This window comes from Balaenoptera physalus (genome assembly GCF_965194825.1).
Source record: "Balaenoptera physalus genome assembly, chromosome: 14".
Taxonomy (NCBI): Eukaryota; Metazoa; Chordata; class Mammalia; order Artiodactyla; family Balaenopteridae; genus Balaenoptera; species Balaenoptera physalus.
The window spans coordinates 36,415,410-36,434,661 of record NC_138893.1 but is presented as its reverse complement, the minus strand read 5'-3'; the positions used below and the strand labels follow the sequence as shown (position 1 = coordinate 36,434,661).

Genomic DNA, 19,252 nt, shown 5'->3' with positions numbered 1-19,252 from the left:
AACAGCATACTTTCCTCCTCCACTTAATCTCCTTCAAAAATTGCAAATCCTAGAGTTCTTGATTTTAACCAGACTCAGACTCTCAAGTGTCTAACTCAGAAACTTTTTGCTCTTTTGAAGAGCATTCTGGAAATATAATTTATTCATTCAATTCATTCAAGCCATTAATGAAACAAGTACTTACTAAGCTCCAACAATGTGAAAGAGCCTATGCTCAGTGCTGTTCATGACACAGTTCCTGACTTCAAGAAACTCAATTTGAATTTATACCACAGATGTGAATGCCTCTAATTGGGCTCTGATGGGCTAAAGGTACTGCACTCAGGAACAGCTCTCCCTCTACGCAGCCATTCTACTTTCCACGACTGACTACCTTAATGATTTGTGCATTTGTTTTTACCGTCAACACTTAAATAAGCAGTGGGGGCCAGGCTCCCTGACACCAAGAATCCTCTAGCTATTTCATATGCATGTGTCTGTTTCTCTAAAGGGAGTTTGAAATCCTCACGGACAAAAGGCATGGTTTTTTTTCTTCTACATTTTTTATAGCACCCTAGGGTACTGGGTATGGCTGGGTACACACACAGCAGACAATAACTAAAAAGAATGGACTACTCCTTAATTTTAGATCAATTTAAAAAAATAAATTGTAATTCACTTTCACTGTGGATTAGAAAGCATTGAATATTTTTTAAAGGAAAAAAGCCTACTTGATTTTTCTGTACAGATTTCAAAATTCTAGTATAAAATTAACCAAAAATATCTGAAGTGAATATTGAAGCTGTTATAAAGGGAACAACCTGCCCCCTTAAATTACCTACTTTCCAACAGAAACTTATTACTTATCCCTGTGTAGTAATCCAACTCACACATTCTTGTTAGGCCTTCTAGAACTGAATGAATAAATCATTTAAGTATCTCCTGGTGTTTTAAAAGTTTTTCCATTTAATATATATATTGTTGCCCAGTTTATTGTTAGGTGTGATACTGAAAGTATTACTTCACGTGCATAATTAGACATCGAAGATGAAGGTAGTATAAACTTAAAAAGTCTAATTCTTTTTAAAAATGCACCCTAAAATGAATAAAATAAGTATTTAACGAACACTCATCTCTGAAGCCCTGAGAAATGCTGAAGTTTTGGTCTTCCCACATTAATGATATCTCCGTCTCTTAATTCTGTATGTGATGCTCATAAAGGCTGTGAGTCCAAAACAGAAGTCTAAATATTTGTGAATCATTTGATTACAGCGACCGTTCTAATGAATTACAATAGTCAGAAATGAAGAAATTTAAAACAAATCTTGGTATTTTTCTATAGCATTCAGTAAATGTACTGGTCATGAGAGATTCACATAGTAATAATAAGACATAAAAGGCTACTCAGTGCTTTTACCGGAATGCTTTAAATTTCTAGCTTTCTCCTCAGAATTCTGATATTTCAATTCCAATTCTTTTTTATCTTCTTCTAGAAGCTCCAGTTGCTGTTTGAGGTTGTGCATCTCTTTGCGGAGAGTTTCATTTTGTAGCTGCTCTTCTAATTTTCTGACCTATAAGTTATAAACAGACTTTTATGTGGTGACAGTTTTTCCTTTGTCAAGGAAAATAAGGGGAAAAATAAATGTTTCCCTTTTACTTTGCACTTCATAGCAAAGAGATTACAATTCATCTTAAAAACCACACAAATCCTGGGATACAGATAATACTTAAGATCACTATCAGCAATGTGATTCAATATAAATTTATTGAAGACTATATCCCAGATAATTCAATTTTTAAATGTGAGTAGAAAAAGTAAAACATTCATTTAATTTAAGTAAAAAATTCATTTAAAACAGATTAACACTTTTGTGCCCATTTTCAAAAGAAAAACTCAGGTAATATTAAAAATTTGGTGGGACAATTTGGTAACAAATACCAAAAACCTTAAAAAAAAAAAAATAAGGAAGAAAAGGCCCTTGATTCAGTAATACTATTTTAGAATTTGTGAAATAGTAAGACAAGTGTTCAAATACATTAACCAGAATGTTCTTTATAACAGGGAAAACTTGGAAATAACCTAAATGTCCGCCAACATTACTGATTTAATAAATTATAGTTATGTTCATTAAATGAAATACTATGCAACCATTTAAAAATCACATAACCTCACTATACACTGACATGGAAATATACATTACCAAATGAAAAAAATCAGGTTATAGAACCATATGCTTGGCATGATTCCATTTAAGCTATATTCATAAAACTACACATTTACATAAAGTTTGGATATGCACCAAAATATGAGATTTTTAACGAATCTTAATTTTCTGCTTTAGCTTTTTCTATATTTAAAAAATTTGTTTTATTACAATCATAAAAACAACACAGTTGTGTTTTAAAGATTGCTAAATCTGCAAGGGAACTTATAGACAGGTAAGAAATATTTTCAACCACATACATGAAAGATTATCCAGAATAATTGTATAGTATAGTATAATAAGTTTAGAAGTACTGACTGCTATAAGTTCATTTATAACTTTTACCTAATCTTCAGTACCTTTCCCCGTACCCCAACAAGGTACATACACAACAATTTAGTCCCATCCTCAATACAATTTACTAGGTTCTTGCAAGCATTATTTACTAAATGAGTTAACTACAGTAGTAGAACTTTTCAGAACCAAAATTTCTAGCATAAGCTAAATAAAAATAAACCTTCTTTCATTCTCTTCATTTGAAAAGGTAATTCCTGCATATGGGGACAAAAAAAATTATTTCCCTCCCATCCTATTCCCCAGGCCTCTTCCCCAGGGGCAAGCACAGTTACCACATATTCATCTAGAGGTTCTCTACGTATACGCCAACATTTCTTATGGAAGAAAAAAAAAATTAACTCTACCTCACAACCAACTTGGTAAAAACTCCAGGAACTTCCAAGGATTAAATGTCAAAATTGTTGCTTAAAGAGACTTCGACAGGTGATAACAAATGGCAGCTAACAGCCTTTCCTTCACAAACTAGGTACACTGTAAGTAGTATAAACACTGATGTAATTTTTCTCAAGTGGTTTCTTTAATTTGAAAGGCTTTGTTCCACCTCTTCGCCTCTCCTCCTCTCTGCCTCTCTTTCTCACCCACCACGGTGACTATCCTTTCTGCCTAGCACACACAGGTAGGCTGTGTCAGCTGGAATAGCTCTGCTCATACAAATTGAAATAACCACTTAGGAAGTCTTTAAACATATAGATTTGTGCAAGTTTACAAAATCAGAAATTTTCTCTAAGCAAATAATTACTACTAACATGGACTTTTCCTCCCTCTTTGAATAAAACCTATGCCCAGGGAAGGTCTCAAAAAAAAAAAAAAACCTATGCCCTCCAACAAGCTCTTTGAGACCACTACACAATACATTCTCCTAGTATATGCAGTCTCCCAAAACACAATCAACTCAACTTGGAAATGCGCATTTCCAAACTGCATTATCCAAGTTCTTTTTGAGTTTTATCTCTTTCCCTCGCTTCTTCTGATCCTTTGGACAGTTTAAAGATCATTATAAAGCCTACAACAGTGCATAAATTTTAGTTGGGTACTATAAATTAAATTCATTTGGTAGTTATTTTTTCTAAAAGGTGAAAAGACTGGAAAGACTTGGTCACTTAGGCAAAACATGGAACTATGAGCTACTGGACTGACTCCTCTCAATCTAAGTATGTGTGTGTATTAAAACTCCAGGAGAAAATCTGGTACCTTTTGTTGATGCTCAATTCTCTCTCCTTCAAGGAGCTGTATGAGTTTTGCATTTTCATCTAAAGCTTTCAAAAGCTGCTGGTCAGGAGCAGAGTTCTGTAGCAGAAGGTGGCTTTGTCTCTTTAGCTTGTTTTGTTCAATAAACATCTGCAAAAGTTAATTATAAAAATATATATACCAATCATTCTCACACATCTCCTCAACTAAAACTGGAGCAAAAGGAAAAGTATATGGAGTTTTTATTAAAAAGTTAAAGGCAATTTCTGAATTATAGTATAATGATTTTAGAAGTAATGACTGCTATGATTTCATTCATAACTTTTATATAATCTTCAGAACCTTTACCCTTGCCCCAGCACAGTATATATACAATAGTTTAGTCCTATACTGCAGTTTTTAATATTTTATTATTGCTTTAAAGTACATTAATACTAACAGTAGCAGCTAATATTTATCAAGAACTTATGCCAAGTACTCTACTAAATATTTTATACACATTATTTTAATCCTTACATCAATCCTATGAGTCGAATGTATCTGCTATGAAAAGCTAAAATGTACTAAACACTATGGGATAGATATGGTGGCAATCATTTTACATACACTTTATCATCTAATCCTTAGTACACCACTGTCAAGTAGACACTATTATTACCCCACTTTTACTAATAAGGTAACTGAGGCTCCGAGGGGTTAAGTAGCTTTCTCAAAGACACAAGTGAGAAGCAAAATCAGGATTTAAACCCAGATCTGTCTGATTTACAAGCCCACGCTCTTAACCATCTGGCTAATCTCCGTCCTCTGCTATCTACTAGACCTAAGAGTCTGTCTTAAATTAGTTTTTCCCCAGTGACGAAAGTAGTTAACAGTAAGAGGGTAAAGAAGGGAAGGAAAAAGGTATATTAATATTTACTGAGCATTTTATAAAACAATTTACATATATTATTAACTTAATCTTCACAACTTTACGCGAAGGCAACATTATTTTCTATTCACCCATTATTTCTTTTCCTTAATACCCTACACAAGTCAGCCAATGGGTGATTCCAAGCATGAAATGTTTTTCAAATTCTGATATCAGGCCTATCTTACAGTAGAGCAACAACATTTTCAAGTGAAATTTACATTCTTCCTCCATCTAACACCTCATTTCTCTGTAAGAATAGGTATAGATAGAGCGTGAATGAATGCGTGCGCGTGCACAAGTGCCAGGCTGGAGAAAAGTGAGACGGGAGGTATCCACACGCTAGGGAAGAGTAATCAGTATTCCATCATAGTATCTTAAACTTGAGATCAATGGTTTAATTGAAATGACTTATTGCAGGTTACTATTATTTTAAAAAATTATTTTTTTATACATTTTTCCCTATTAAAACTTAACTGGTTGAGGTCCCTTGCTGGTTATCTTAGAAAATATCTCAGAAGTCAACATGAAAGGCCAGCAAAAAGCAGCTGAAGTAAGTGAGATTCTCTGGCTTCCCCACAAGTGAGGCCTTTCACCAAGACAGCTCGGAGGCCAGGAGCAAACAGAGAGGAAGCAGTCAGCGAGGTTGACCAGGACAGAGGTGGGAGCTCAGCAGTAAGACAATCAATGCAGGACACAAGTGACCATCAATGCCAAGGGTGCTTTATTACTCTCCCTGCACTGCTTCTCTGTGCTCTGGTTCTCTCTTGGGAAAAGGGATAGATCTCATTTTCCGTGTAGCACTCAGGAAAACTTGCTTAACTTTACATGATTATAAATTATCTCAACTCTGTTCTTTTGGAGAGAAAAGAATAAAGATATGTCTTAGGGATGCTAATAACATGAATTTCTTTTGCAAAACCCTGTAACAATCCCTAAATTACAATATAAGATGAAAAGAACATACAGAAAAGAAATTCCTTTCAATAACAATGGTAACTTGAAAAATATTAGTCATTAGACTACCTTTTCTATACTTTAAAATACTAAAATAAAACACTAAATAATGCTTTTTCTAAGATGTATTTAAACCTAATGAATTTGGTTTTTAGCTATGGTAAGAACTTGTTGGTTAGAGTTATTAAGTTGGTCCCTTACCAGACAAATAACATCATTGGTATCAGAATTTCAGAGAAATGTTCCTAAATCTTTTCAAAGAATGAGAAGAAAATGTTGTGTTATTAATATATAATTCATTTTTTTCCAAAATGACATTAAAATATCATCATCTGAGTTGTCTGAAAACAACACTAATTACGTAATAGTCTCACAGTATATTGGGACTACATGTTGAAAAAGGTATCCACACCATTAAACAGAGAAAAGAAAAACTACACTAAATAGTAAAAATTATACATTCAAAAAGTACAGGAAAGTCATCAAAAATTGAAATTATGTTGAGGAAATACAAAAACTTAACAAAGTTATGAAGACAACCGGTTGTTTCTTCCGTGTGGGGGATCATGTTTTTGGTTTCGGGTTTTTTTGTTTTTTTTTTTTAAATTCATTTACTGTTGGTTACATTGGGTCCTGGTTGCTGCCCGTGGGCTTTCTCTAGTTGTGGCGAGTGGGGGCTACTCTTCGCTGCAGTGCACGGGTTTCTCACTGCGGTGGCTTCTCATTGCAGAGCACGGGATCTAGGCGCACAGGCTTCATTAGTTGTGGCGCGTGGGCTCAGTAGTTGTGGCGCGTGGGCTCAGTAGTTGTGGTGCACGGGCTTAGTTGCTTCACAGCATGTGGGATCTTCCCAGACCAGGGCTCAAACCTGTGTCCCCTGCATTGGCAGGCGGATTCTTAACCACTGTGCCACCAGGGAAGTCCTGGTTTTGGTTTTTAATTGGACAAGTGTGAACAGAAATAAGGAAGAAACATTCAATTTTTAATTTACACATTTGAGAATTGTTTGTATGTTTACAAGGTATATATCTTCCTTTTGTAACTAAAAAGGTAACCTAAATTAACTTCAAAAATTGATTTCTGAGCAGAAGCAAGAAAAACTGCAATCCTGCAGCCTGTGAAACAAAACCCACATTCACAGAAAGATAGACAAGATGAAAACGCAGAGGGCTATGTACCAGATGAAGGAACAAGATAAAACCCCAGAAAAACAAGTAAATGAAGTGGAGATAGGCAACCTTCCAGAAAAAGAATTCAGAATAATGATAGTGAAGATGATCCAGGACCTCGGAAAAAGAATGGAGGCAAAGATTGAGAAGATGCCAGAAATGTTTAACAAAGACCTAGAAGAATTAAAGAACAAACAAACAAAGATGAACAATACAATAACTGAAATGAAAACTACACTAGAAGGAATCAACAGCAGAATAACTGAGGCAGAAGAATGGAAAAGTGACCTGGAAGAAAGAATGGTGGAATTCACTGCTGCGGAACAGAATAAAGAAAAGAGAATGAAAAGAAATGAAGACAGCCTAAGAGACCTCTGGGACAACATTAAATGCAACAACATTTGCATTATAGGGGTCCCAGAAGGTGAAGAGAGAGAGAAAGGACCCGAGAAAATATCTGAAGAGATTATAGATGAAAAATTCCCTAACATGGGAAAGGAAATAGCCACCCAAGTCCAGAAAGCGCAGCAAGTCCCATACAGGATAAACCCAAGGAGAAACACACCGAGACACACAGTAATCAAATTGGCAACAATTAAAGACAAAGAAAAATTATTGAAAGCAGCAAGAGGAAAACCACAAATAACATACAAGGGAACTCCCATAAGGTTAACAGCTGATTTCTCAGCAGAAACTCTACAAGCCAGAAGGGAGTGGCATGATATACTTAAAAGTGATGAAAGGGAAGAAACTACAACCAAGATTACTCTATGCGGCAAGGATCTCATTCAGATTCAATGGAGAAATCAAAAGCTTTACAGACAAGCAAAAGCTAAGAGAATTCAGCACCACCAAACCAGCTCTACAACAAATGCTAAAGGAACTTCTCTAAGTGGGAAACACAAGAGAAGAAAAGGACCTACAAAAACAAACCCAAAACAATTAAGAAAATGGTCATAGGAACATACATATCGATAATTACCTTAAACGTGAATGGATTAAATGCTCCAACCAAAAGACACAGGCTCACAGAATGGATACAAAAACAAGACCCATCTATATGCTGTCTACAAGAGACCCACTTCAGACCTAAGGACACATACAGACTGAAAGTGAGGGGATGGAAAAAGATATTCATGCAAATGGAAATCAAAAGAAAGCTGGAGTAGCAATACTCGTATCAGATAAAATAGACTTTAAAATAAAGAATGTTACAAGAGACAAGGAAGGACACTACATAATGATCAAGGGATCAATCCTAGAAGAAGATATAACAATTAAAAATATATATGCACCCAACATAGGAGCACCTCAATACATAAGGCAACTGCTAACAGCTATAAAAGAGGAAATCGACAGTAACACAATAATTGTGGGGGACTTTAACACCTCACTTAAACCAATGGACAGATCATCCAAAATGAAAATAAGGAAACAGAAGCTTTAAATGACACAATAGACCAGATAGATTTAATTGATATTTATAGGACATTCCATCCAAAAACAGCAGATTACACCTTCTTCTCAAGTGCGCACGGAACATTCTCCAGGATAGATCACATCTTGGGTCACAAATCAAGCCTCAGTAAATTTAAGAAAATTGAAATCATATCAAGCATCTTTTCTGACCACAACGCTATGAGATTAGAAATGAATTACAGGGAATAAAACGTAAAAACACAAACACATGGAGGCTAAACAATACATTACTAAATAACCAACAGATCACTAAAGAAATCAAAGAGGAAATCAAAAAATACCTAGACACAAATGACAATAAAAACACGACGATCTAAAACCTATGGGATGCAGCAAAAGCAGTTCTAAGAGGGAAGTTTATAGCTATACAAGCCTACCTCAAGAAACAAGAAAAATCTCAAATAAACAATCTAACCTTACACCTAAAGGAACTAGAGAAAGAAGAACAAACAAAACTCAAAGTTAGCAGAAGGAAAGAAATCATAAAGATCAGAGCAGAAATAAATGAAACAGAAACAAAGAAAACAATAGCAAAGATCAATAAAACTAAAAGCTGGTTCTTTGAGAAGATAAATAAAATTGATAAACCATTAGCCAGACTCACCAAGAAAAAGAGGGAGAGGACTCAAATCAATAAAATTAGAAATGAAAAAGGAGAAGTTACAACAGACACCGCAGAAATACAAAGCATCCTAAGAGACTACTGCAAGCAACTCTATGCCAATAAAATGGACAACCTGGAAGAAATGGATGAATTCTTCGAAAGGTATAACCTTCCAAGACTGAACCAGGAAGAAATACAAAATATGAACAGACCAATCACAAGTAATGAAATTGAAACTGTGATTAAAAATCTTCCAACAGGGCTTCCCTGGTGGCGCAGTGGTTGAGAATCTGCCTGCCAATGCAGGGGACACGGGTTCGAGCCCTGGTCTGGGAAGATCCCACATGCCGCGGAGTAACTGGGCCCGTGAGCCACAATTACTGAGCCTGCGCGTCTGGAGCCTGAGCTCCGCAATAAGAGAGGCCGCGATAGTGAGAAGCCTGCGCACTGCGATGAAGAGTGGTCCCCGCTTGCCACAACTAGAGAAAGCCCTCGCACAGAAACGAAGACCCAACACAGTCATAAATAATAAAAATAAATAAAATATTTAAAAAAAAAAAAAAATCTTCCAACAAACGAAAGTCCAGGACCAGATGGCTTCACAGGTGAATTCTATCAAACATTTACAGAAGAACTAACACCCATCCTTCTCAAACTCTTCCAAAAAATTGCAGAGGAAGGAACACTCCCAAACTCATTCTATGAGGCCACCATCACCCTGATACCAAAACCAGACAAAGATACTACAAAAAAAGAAAATTACAGACCAATATCACTCATGAATATAGATGCAAAAATCCTCAACAAAATACTAGCAAACAGAATCCAACAACACATTAAAAGGATCATACACCATGATCAAGTGGGATTTATCCCAGGGATGCAAGGATTCTTCAATATATGCAAATCAATCAACGTGATACACCATATTAACAAATTGAAGAATAAAAACCATATGATCATCTCAATAGACGCAGAAAAAGGTTTCGACAAAATTCAACACCCATTTATGATAAAAACTCTCCAAAAAGTGGGCATAGAGGGAACCTACCTCAACATAATAAAGGCCATATACGACAAACCCACAGCAAACATCATTCTCAATGGTGGAAAACTGAAAGTATTTCCTCTAAGATCAGGAACAAGACAAGGATGTCCACTCTCGCCACTATTATTCAACATAGTTTTGGAAGTCCTAGCCACGGCAATCAGAGAAGAAAAAGAAATAAAAGGAATACAAATTGGAAAAGAAGAAGTAAAACTGTCACTGTTTGCAGATGACATGATAGTAAACATAGAGAATCCTAAAGATGCCGCCAGAAAACTACTAGAGCCAATCAATGGATTTGGTAAAGTTGCAGGATACAAAATTAATGCACAGAAATCTGTTGCATTCCTATACATTAATGATGAAAAATCAGAAAGAGAAATTAAGGAAACACTCCCATTTACCATTGCAACAAAAAGAATAAAATACCTAGGAATAAAGCTACCTAGGGAGACAAAAGACCTATATGCAGAAAACTATAAGACACTGATGAAAGAAATTAAAGATGATACCAACAGATGGAGAGATATACCATGTTCTTGGATTGGAAGAATCAATATTGTGAAAATGACTATACTACCCAAAGCAATCTACAGATTCAATGCAATCCCTATCAAATTACCAGTGGCATTCTTTACGGAACTAGAACAAAAAATGTTAAAATTTTTATGGAGACACAAAAGACCCCAAATAGCCAAAGCAGTCTTGAGGGAAAAAAATGGAGCTGGAGGAATCAGACTCCCTGACTTCAGACTTTACTACAAAGCTACAGTAATCAAGACAATATGGTACTGGCACAAAAACAGAAACATAGATCAATGGAACAAGATAGAAAGCCCAGAGAAAGCACCTATGGTCAAGTAATCTATGACAAAAGAGGCAAGGATATACAATGGAGAAAAGACAGCCTCTTCAATAAGTAGTGCTGGGAAAACTGGACAGCTACATGTAAAAGAATGAAATTAGGACACTCCCTAACACCATACAGAAAAATAAACTCAAAATGGATTAGAGACCTAAATGTAAGACTGGACACTATAAAACTCTTACAGGAAAACATAGGAAGAACACTCTTTGACATAAATCACAGCAAGATCTTTTTTGATCCACCTCCTAGAGTAATGGAAATAAAAACAAAAATAAACAAATGGGACCTAATGAAACTTCAAAGCTTTTGCACAGCAAAGGAAACCATAAACAAGACGAAGAGACAACCCTCAGAATGGGAGAAAATATTTGCAAACGAATCAACGGACAAAGGATTAATCTCCAAAATATATAAACAGCTCATGCAGCTCAATATTAAAAAACAAACAACCCAATCCAAAAATGGGCAGAAGACCTAAACAGACATTTCTCAAAAGAAGACATACAGATGGCCAAGAAGCACATGAAAAGCTGCTCAACATCACTAATTATTAGAGAAATGCAAATCAAAACTACAATGAGGTATCACCTCACACCAGTTAGAATGGGCATCATCAGAAAATCTACAAACAACAAATGCTGGAGAAGGTGTGCAGAAAAGGGAACCCTCTTGCACTGTTGGTGGGAATGTAAATTGATACAGCCACTATGGAGAACAGTATGGAGGTTCCTTAAAAAACTAAAAATAGAATTACCATATGATCCAGCAATCCCACTACTGGGCATATAACCTGAGAAAACCATAATTCAAAAAGACACATGCACCCCAATGTTCATTGCAGCAGTATTTACAATAGCCAGGTCATGGAAGCAACCTAAATGCCCATCGACAGACGAATGGATAAAGAAGATGTGGTACATATATACAATGGAATATTACTCAGCCATAAAAAGGAACGAAATTGGGTCATTTGTAGAGACGTGGATGTATCTAGAGACTGTCATACAGAGTGAAGTAAGTCAGAAAGAGAAAAACAAATATTGTATATTAACGCATATATGTGGAACCTAGAAAAATGGTACAGATGAACCGGTTTGCAGGGCAGAAGTTGAGACACAGATGTAGAGAACAAACGTATGGACACCAAGGGGGGAAAGCCGTGGGGGGGTGGGGGGGTGGTGTGATGAATTGGGAGATTGGGATTGACATGTATACACTGATGTGTATAAAACTGATGACTAATAAGAACCTGCTGTATAAAAAAATAAAATCCAAAAATTAAAAAAAAAAAAAAGAAAAGCACCGTCAAATATTCAGAGTTTGGCAAAACGAAAATAGGAAAAAAAAAAAATTGATTTCTACAGCTCTACACTGTATACTCCAACAGGGCAAGGTTCATATTTGCTTTCTTCACCATTATATTCCCACTATCTACACACTGACTGGCTTACTAGATGTTTGCTGAATGCACTAAGGAACAAAACGCAAAAGCGTTACTTCTCTGGTTAAGCCAAGTCATGTACCTTTTAACCGTAGTTATCTGTTGAAAACCTGAGAATTTGTAAACCATGAAAAGGGAAGATATAGTAGTTCTAATCTAGCTTTGTCTTTTCTTCTCACTACTGTGTAGATCAAACCTAGATATTGTAAAATCATTGAGCACTGTTGCATATACTTACGCTACCAGTAACGTAAGTGCCACCACTCTTGCTTTCCCTCCTCAAACTTCTCTCTCCTCATTCTGGGTTAACATGTCAGCATTATTGTTTCCACTAATCACTACCAAGTGGATGGCAGACTGAATCATTCATTTCCATATTCTTAAAGGAATCTTACTTCTTCCATCTATCCTCTCTGCTACTGCATGGCCTTCAAGTTTTTCTTTGAGCTGCTTTGTATTCTAACATCATTCTACAAACAAGAAATGGAAAACTGAAAATGTCTCTCAAAATAAGACCCTAGCATTCAGGTCAAAATCAGCCAACATTTTCAGTTTTGCAATGGAGGCATCTTCACATTATCTCTACTCTCCCTCCCTTCAACCATTTATTTTGTTCCATTATTTATATGCTGCAGCTTTTTCCAAAGGGCTCTAACACACTTTAATTTTTTTTTCTTCCTTCCAGGAAATAAGAGAACAATACTTACTCACCTTTCATTAAACTCTCTGAATAAAATGAATCATAATATTTCAAATCAGATCTTCTCAGACTAAATCTTTTATAGAGTTCATTGCTAGCACAGCTACATTCAAGCACAGAAAAACTCCTGCACAAAACCATAATCTGATTTTCAAATGTCATTCCCATAACCCCATGCTTTGTCTTCCTTCTACACCTTGGATATGTCCACCTAAGAATGTTTTATATTTCCTTAGCTACTTCCCTTGAACGTACAGTACGCACAGATTCAAAATATTTACACATGATGGAAGTCTCATGCAGATCAGCTCCACATCATGAGCTGTTACAGTTCAGCCAACTGGTGCCTCATCATTTCCCTGGAATCCAGTCCCAGAGCCGTGGAATACCCAATAACCACATGGCAACAAAGTTAAGGCCAGAACATGAGAAGCTCAAAGCTTATCTCTAACATGAGAGAAAAGTCATTACTCTGGTGAAAGGCTCAGATAATGGATGTGTAACACGACAATGTTCCACAGCAAGTGGAAGAATCAACTCACATAATGAGAGCACTGAATTGTAGCTGAAGAGAAATACTAAGACCATGATATTGTTATTTCAGATGGTATACTGAGACGTAACCTAGATTCTTAAGGCTACTGGAAACATGCAAAAATCCTGTACTCTGCCACGGAGCAACTGGGCCCGTGAGCCACAATTACTGAGCCTGCGCGCCTGGAGCCTGTGCTCCACAACAAGAGAGGCCGCGATAGTGAGAGGCCCCCGCACCGCGATGAAGAGTGGTCCCCGTTTGCCACAACTAGAGAAAGCCCTCGCACAGAAACGAAGACCCAACACAGCCATAAATTAATTAATTAATTAATTTTTTAAAAAAAGAAAAGGTAAAGACTTAAAAACTGGAATATAACAAACAAACAAACAAAAATCCTGTACTCAAGTTGGACTTTCCCTCACAAGTTATGGGATGGGTATTCCTAAATATAATTTCTTTCCCTGACACAGAATTTTATAGTTTACAAAATTCTTTTGAAAAATTGTGCCATTTGATTTTAAAATCCACTTAGTTAGGTTGGTAACATCACCCATTTTACAGATGGTGAAAGTGAAGCCCAAAGAGGCTAAGGGACTGCTAATAACTGCTAGTAACATACAACTACTAACTGAATGACACGGCCAAAATTTAAACCCAGATCTTCCGACACCAAGTTCAATGAATTTGATACTATTCCATAGCTCCCTAAATCAGGTGATCCTTAATTCAAAGTGACAACTGCTTATTCAACCTCAAAAAATATTTTTATATGTCATCTGCAAAGTTCTTTAAAATATAAAAATAAAATACGAAGTCTCTGCAAGATATTTACCTCTTGTGCAAACGACTCTGCTTTCTTTCGAAGGTCCTTCTCCAGTTCCAAGTTCACTTGCATTTCCTCATACTCTTCTACTGCTAGCATGGACACTTGCGAAGACAAGGAAAAGAAAATGGACAATACGCCACACAGATTATCAGGAATAAGGATGAAAAATGGTGACGGAAAGATTCCTTATTCAGGCAATATAAGCACCCGCATTCATTGCTGGTTGGAGTATAAATTGGTAAGCCCTTTTTAGAGGGCAACTTGGCAATATGAATCTAAAATCTAAAACTATTCATACCCTTTGACTCAACAATTCCACTTTTAGGAATGTATTTATTCTCCTTAAAGAATAAATCCTGAACACATACAGAGATTTAATTGCAAGGGTGCACTCTGCATCACTGCTGAAAACAGCGAAATAATCTAGAAGGTCTAACACTGAAGGATCAGTAAGTAAAGTATGCTGTGTACAAGAAATATTCTGCCATCAAAATTACATTGTAGAGGCATATTTACTGAATGGAAAGACATTCATGACGTATCTTTAAAATGAGTTCATTTTTGTTTTTTAAAAGCCACATACAAAACACATCAACAAGGATTTCACTGAAGAGGAAACATGTGAAAGGCCAATTACCATCTGCATTAGTAACCAAGGAAAAGGAAAGTAAAACCATAGCTACCTTTTTATACTCACCAAAGAGGCAACTGGCAAAAATTTTAAAGTATAGCTATATCAAGTTGGGAGAGAATACAGAACAACGGAAACAAATACACTGTTAACAGGAGTATAAACTTATAGATCTACTTTAAAAATAATTTGGCATTATGTAGTGAAATTGAAGATTAAAATTTTACCTTTGGCATATATCTTAGTGAAACTCTTGGATATGTGCACCAGAAGACATGTATAAGAATTTTCATAACAGCATGACTTGGAATAGCAAAAAAACTGGAAAAAACTCAAACATTCACCAAATGGATACTGGATAAATGAATTTTGGTACAGACATTGAATGAAATATTATACAGCAGTGAAAATAAACGTACCACAGCAATACCCTTCAACATGATGAACCGGACAAACACAAAAAGTAGCAGAAGGACATATGCAAAATGATATCATTTATATGAAGTTCAAAAACAGGCAAAATTAAACAATATGCTGTTTAGGGATATATATATATATATATATATATATATATATATATCTGACAAAACTATAAATAAAAGCAATGAAAGAAGTCCAAGGAAGGAACACAAGTAGAGACTGATGTTCAGGGGCTTGTAAAGCACCGATGGGCAAAAAAGACATTTCTTTTGTTGGTATTTTATTTATACTCCATATACATTATAAACATATTTAATAAATAATTCAATGTACATATATAGGTTTTTTGATTGAAATATAGTTGATGCACAATATTATATGTTAAAGGTGTACAATATAGTGATTCACAATTTTTAAAGGTTATGCTCCATTTATAGTTATTATAAAATATTGGCTATATTTCCTGTGTTGTACAATATATCCTTGTAGCTCATTTTATACATAATAGTTTGTACCTCTTAGTCCCCTACCCATAAATTGCCCCTCCCCCTTTTCCTCTTCTGGAAGAATAAACACTAAAATGTTAATAGTGCTTATCTCTGGACTGTAAGGGTTGAGTTTTTTTTTTTTCCTTTTCCCATATAAATCTATACTTTCCACCAAAAAAGTATGTTATTTGAATAAAAAGAAAAAATGTACATATGTAAGTTATTTCAAAGTGCTCTCCATGTTTATAACGAAGAGAAACAGCCTTAGATCCATATGGGCCCAGAGTCAGAGCTTTGAATTAAAGAATCACCATGGACAGAAATCTTCAAAGGGACTATCCTGTCGAATAGGAGCAACATGAATTCTTTCCTACTTTTTGACATTTTGTGACCTATTCTGTTAAATAATGATGTAGATGGGACAGAGGGAGTGATGACGCCATGACCAACTAGGAACCACATAGGTGGACAGCACACTAGTCTCTCCATTGGCTTCCAGCGAGGCACTTTCAATCCTGAGCTGAGTCATGTCAATAAAAACCTTTAAAAAGGCTCTCTTAATGGCAGCTTTCACAAACTGTTCCTCCAGGGCACTTCAGTCCTAACTGATTAAGGACTGGTTTACTGCGTAATGACATAGAATTTCAAACTCTGTACTCGGTCAATCTACTGCCTCCTCAGAGGAAAGACTAATAGTCTTACTCAAGTAAAGCAATGAAGTGGTGGTTTGTCATGTGAATTACAGGTCCCTGAGAGCTAAATGATTTTCAAACCTATTTAAAAATAAGAAATTTCACAAAGAAAACAAAGAAGATTATGACTATCTGAAGCCCTGGGCAAGATAATTGACTTTCTATTCTATGTCCAGAACACTATAATAAAAAGTGAATTTTCACATGACCTGGCCCTCTTGGATTCTGAAAGAAATTCGGTTGGTCCTAGTCATGTATTTATTTATATAATCTCTCTCTTCCTAGATAAGGGTCTCCCTGAAGGCAAGGTCCATGATATTAACCTCTGCAGAGCCCTCTGTTTCTAGCACAGTGCATCACGACTGAAAATTCTTCTACACCATTTCTATCTTCTTAAATGCACAAAAGGCAGAGGAAATGTTACAACCTAGTGCATCTCCCACACTTAGCTACAAGGTCCTTTATTTACTAAAAAAAAAAAAATCTCAATTCATGAATGACACAAAGATGTAGAACTACCACCAATAACAATAGCAAAGGCCCTGGGTCTGAAAGGTTTCCTTTTAGTGTCGTAGCTTCTGAACTAGGAAAGACAGTGGCTGAGGGAAAAAAGGAGAACAAAAAGCAAAGTCCCCTCCCTTAAGAATTATGTTTGCAGAACTGCACTTTGCTCCTTTGCCCTAAACCAGGCGACATAAGAAATGGTCCCATGAGACTTGATGCTGTGTTTTATGACAAGGATGATGGAATCAAATTACACAGAATTTTCTCTAGAAGTAGCCTCTGGAGAAAGTCCCTTCTCACCATGAGACCAGGTCTGTTTCTCCTGACCAACAGGTAAATTTTTATGTGATTCATAAAAATGATCATGAATCTCTCATCACTCTGGCTCCTAGATAGCTCAGAGCCAGACTTCAGGTACACAGGCAGGAAATGTGCAAAAACTCGGAGTAAGTAATAAGGACTTTGTACATTAATATATATTCTCACTTTCCCTTTGTCCCATTTTCCATATCCTCTTAATTAAAATTTTATCATATAATGTTGCATGTATTTATGTAGATATCCTAATCTCTTCTGGATCGAGGCGAGGTTTACCAATTAACCTACCAGATATATAAATACTGAGGGGATAGCCAATATGGCCATGGTCCCAGGATATATGTAGGACAAAAGAGTATTTAGGTTTGAAGTTTCAAAATGAGTGGGTCATGAATTCCTCAAGCAAAAGCACTTTTAAATGTCCCCAGACTCTCAGGTAGGTGGTAAAAGAACAGGAATGAGAGAGACTCATTGCTAGAAGTTAGGAAAACACAATACAGAAGATTTTTGCTACAAGAATCTTTAGACACCAGTATAAAACAACACAAAATATATATAAACAAAATAAATTACATATATATTTGAGGAAAAAGACTGGAAATACATACCTCTATTGCATTTTTCTAAGACTTTTCTCTGTTCAAGAACTTCCGAATTTAAAACATCTTTTTCTTGTTTAACTTTATTTACCTAAAAATGTGATATTTTGACGGGAGAAAACATCCAAAATTGTAAAACATGATATATGATGATGTGTGATACTTAAATTGCTGTTCAACTTTCAACACGATGTTACATTAAAGCAGTAATTGGCTTCACTGTGCTAGGCTTCTATTAAAATGTTTTTAAAACCTCAAAGTAACTATTTCATTTAGGATGTACATCTGGAACTTCTTTACATATTCCAAATAGCATTGGCATTGGTCCCTAAATATGGCAGTGTTCTAGCCGTCCAGTGTAAATGAATGACATTTTTAATGCAAAAATCCAATTAGACTGCATCCAGAAAATACTTGAATCATTTAATCAGAGAACCAATATTCAATTTTGGTATTCGTTTTAAACTCTGATGACATTTGGCTTAAGTAAAACATACATAAATTTTTTAAATAAAAAAGACTTTGAACTTTGACTTAAACAAAACACATATGAAAATCTCCCCCCCGCCCCCAAAACTTAAATTTCTGAAATAATTCTTGGCATCTATCAATAGGAAAAGAGAAAATCATAGTATAGTTTTAAAAAAAGAATGTAAAGTTACATGTACCAAGTGGATAAATCTCAAAAGCATTATGTTGAGTTAAAAAAGCAGGTTTATATAGTTAAAAACACTCAAAATACTAGGTATTGTAGTAAAAATGTAAATATATGCATTGAAATGATAAAAAACAAGTTCAGAATAATGGTTGTTTTAGGAAACAGTGCAGGGAGTGAGGAGAATGCAGTTACGGAGAGATGCACACGGGTTTCAATACTATACTAATGTTTTATGTTTTAAACTACATAGTAGGCATATGGAGGTTCGTTATTTTGTTTTTTACACTTTTCAGATGTCTGAAATAGTCATAATAAAAATAACTTCTGAAATGGCTTCCAATAACACCTCTAAGTGGGAGGGGAATCATCAATAAATAATTATAATTGAGGACTGGAATGCATCAAAATGTCTTTCTTTCTCTCCTATGGTTATACTCAAGAAACAAGCTAAGGTAATGGTCCTGAAAGGGACCCTGAATCCATCAGCACTTCCAGATGGTCTGTGAACTGGTTTCCTTTAGTATAAGCTATGTTGTTGTTTTTGGTTTAAATTAGTAACTGGTATACACTGTTCAACGCTTCTAAAATGTCATCATCCTTCTTCCCACTCACACTTATTGCCACAATAAGTAAAAGCAACTGGGGCTGGGAGGTTGGTGGTCACTGCTTTCCAACCTTTT

The 19,252-nt window shown here is 35.7% G+C and overlaps 1 protein-coding gene across 10 annotated transcripts in view; it reads right to left on the bottom strand.

Annotated features, from left to right (window-relative positions):
* Window positions 1-19,252, bottom strand: part of SHTN1 (shootin 1) — a 102,420-nt gene that overhangs the window by 42,223 nt on the left and 40,945 nt on the right. For 9 of the 10 annotated variants that reach the window (XM_082423409.1, XM_082423417.1, XM_082423412.1 and 6 more), the window contains 4 exons: window positions 17,924-18,005; window positions 14,269-14,363; window positions 3,732-3,878; window positions 1,397-1,550 (listed from right to left, as the gene is read on the bottom strand). In XM_082423409.1, coding sequence (XP_082279535.1) covers window positions 1,397-1,550; window positions 3,732-3,878; window positions 14,269-14,363; window positions 17,924-18,005 — 478 coding nt within the window. The remainder of the gene's footprint in view (window positions 1-1,396; window positions 1,551-3,731; window positions 3,879-14,268; window positions 14,364-17,923; window positions 18,006-19,252) is intronic. The other variant, XM_082423415.1, reaches the window with a different exon arrangement.